Genomic DNA, 2340 nt, shown 5'->3' with positions numbered 1-2340 from the left:
GAACCGCTGTCACTGCGGGTGCTGCCGGTCCAGGTGCTGTACCAGGCTCTGACCCAGAGGTTTGTACCCAGCACCAAGGGGATGAAGAGGGACAAACGGGCTGACAGGTGGTCTTACTCATCGTCTCCTCCGCACAGCTTCAGCAGAGCCTTCTTGTACTCTCCGGAGGTGTCCTCCTGGAAAGACAGACAGAGATGGAGAACCATGCGGCAGGGAGGGTCAAGGTAGTGCCCTGGGATGGGCTCGTGGAGAGGGCTCTACCTGAGACTTGTCCTCAGAGATGGACACCCGGCACAGGGTGGCTGGGGAGGGGCCTCAGCCCTCCCACGGGAGCTGGCATCACGAGGGAGGCAGCGCGAGCAGCTGCGTGGAGGGTGACTGGGGACCCCCGGCACTTACCTTTATCGTGTTGTAGAGAGATTTCTCATACTTGGTCCTGAACACCTCCCGGATGTCCAGCATGTCGATCTCGCTGCGGGACACCATGATGCGGATCAGTGTGTTGTCTCTCGTGCCCAGCCCCTGCAACGGAGGAGCCCCCACATCAAGCAATGGCCAAGCAATCCTGCTCGGCCATTCACATTTGGGACCCTCTATCAGATATCTACCCAGCCCCGGGTCTGGAGGAATAACTCCTTTGGAAGGAAGAGCAGAGACCCCAGGTCACATAGGACCTGTCTCCATGGACCTGCGTCACCCTGCCCTCCAGCAGCACCCCGTGGCAAGGGAACCCCTCCTCTGGCCGGCTCCCCACAACGCTGTGGGGGACCCCCTGCAGAAGGGGTGATCCACTCACCTTCATGGCCTTGTAGAGCCTTTCAGCAAAATACTCTGCTGTGCTTCTGATGCACTTCACTGCGGGGAAATTGAGGCACGGTGAGGGATGCCGGCACCCTGCTTCACCAGTGCCCCCAGCCTCTGAGCACCCATGCCCCTTGGGCACCACATTCAGCATCCCCACCCACCCTGAAGGAGCCTCCGTGTGCTCCCTGAAACCAGGTACTGTCACAACCGCGACCCCGCTGGCTCTTGCGCTGAGCCCTCCCACCCCGGCAAGGGCAGTGGCATGTTTTTGCAGCACTCCCCACGCAGGGGCTGACTTACCCACGGCCAGCATCAGCTTCTCGAAGTCACCAGAGAGCTCCCCCCGGATGCTCCTCTCGATTGGCTTCCCGGAAATCTTCAGGTACTCGTCAAAGACTGTGGGACAAGAGCGAGATGATGCCTGGAGAAGCTGCTGAGATACCTTCAAGCCCAATCTGAGCTTGCAGGAGATGCTCACCCAGGCGGAGGTGCTGCTTGCTTCGCCGGCCAAGGATGTAGATGAACTGGGCCTCGTCTGTGCCCCATTTTAGCTCGCCGGCTTCCAGCAGGTCCTTATGGGATGGGGAAGGTGGCAGAGCCCAAGTCAGGGTGCTGCTCACGTGGGGCTCTGCCCAAGCAAGGGCGCCCTTGGCGCCCACCCGCCTTTCGCAGGCCTAAGTCCGGATGGTCCCAGTGCCACCAGCCCCATCCTTGCCCAGATACCACCCGTCCCAGCGACCTGCCAAACCTCACCTTGGCATCCTGCTCCACCAGGTCCTCGCTCACCACATCGTCCTCCTCCCTGGTGCCCTGTGGGACAGAGACGGGCTCAGCCCTGCTGGGCGTAGGCACCCACCACCTACAGACGCTGGACAGATGGACATACCTGAAGCAGAACGACGAGCATCTTCTTGAAGTGGCCCGATGTGTCTCCAATGATGTCAGTCTCCAGGTCTCTCTCATAGGCTGGTGGAAGAGGGAGAGGTCAGGGCCTGGAGAGCTGGATCCCCTCACCTCTGCCCCTTGTCCTGGCCCAAGGGGGCACAGGGCAGCCCCTGACCTTCCCCAGCCCTCACCGTCTTTGTAAGCGGCCACCAGGTTGTGGATCTCCTGGTTGGTGCGGGAGGCGAGGATCTCGATGAGGCACTTCTCATCTGTGCCGATGCCCTGTGGGCAGAGACACAGCCCCATGACCAGCAAGGCCAGCTGGGGTGTCCTCGGAGGGGCCCCGGGGGGGCTGCCCACCCCTTACCGCGATGGCATCTTTGATCTCCTTGGCATCACTGTAAGCTGGGGGCCGCATCAGGCTCACGATCAGCCGCTCAAACTTCCCCGTCAGCTCGTACTTGAGGTCTGCGATGAGGTCCTGGTAGAGGGGGGAGAAAGGGGCTGGGGGACCATGTGCTCCACAGCATCTCTGAGTCGGTCCAGGGAGCGGTGGGTCCCTGCGTGGGCTGGTTGGTGGCAGCCACGGCCACCTGCGTGGTGCCGGGGAGGGTTCCTGCCGTTACCTCCACGAAGAGGGCATGTGAGGCC

The 2340-nt window shown here is 61.8% G+C and overlaps 1 protein-coding gene across 2 annotated transcripts in view; it reads right to left on the bottom strand.

Moving 5' to 3' along the window:
• ANXA6 (annexin A6) overlaps positions 1 to 2340 on the bottom strand; it is a 14292-nt gene that overhangs the window by 8318 nt on the left and 3634 nt on the right. Inside the window, exons 3-12 of one of the 2 annotated variants that reach the window (XM_009322635.1) lie at position 2340; positions 2057 to 2193; positions 1881 to 1971; positions 1691 to 1770; positions 1558 to 1614; positions 1283 to 1376; positions 1105 to 1200; positions 797 to 855; positions 400 to 522; positions 118 to 176 (exon numbers count right to left, since the gene is read on the bottom strand). The exon at position 2340 is cut by the window's right edge and continues 80 nt beyond it. In XM_009322635.1, coding sequence (XP_009320910.1) covers positions 118 to 176; positions 400 to 522; positions 797 to 855; positions 1105 to 1200; positions 1283 to 1376; positions 1558 to 1614; positions 1691 to 1770; positions 1881 to 1971; positions 2057 to 2193; position 2340 — 797 coding nt within the window. Of the gene's footprint in view, positions 1 to 117; positions 177 to 399; positions 523 to 796; positions 856 to 1104; positions 1201 to 1282; positions 1377 to 1557; positions 1615 to 1690; positions 1771 to 1880; positions 1972 to 2056; positions 2194 to 2339 lie in introns of those variants that run through there. The other variant, XM_009322634.1, reaches the window with a different exon arrangement.

Source organism: Pygoscelis adeliae, unplaced genomic scaffold (assembly GCF_000699105.1).
Source record: "Pygoscelis adeliae isolate BGI_AS28 unplaced genomic scaffold, ASM69910v1 Scaffold34, whole genome shotgun sequence".
Lineage (NCBI taxonomy): Eukaryota > Metazoa > Chordata > Aves > Sphenisciformes > Spheniscidae > Pygoscelis > Pygoscelis adeliae.
The sequence above is the reverse complement of the archived record's forward strand: the minus strand, read 5'-3'. Positions and strand labels throughout refer to the sequence as shown.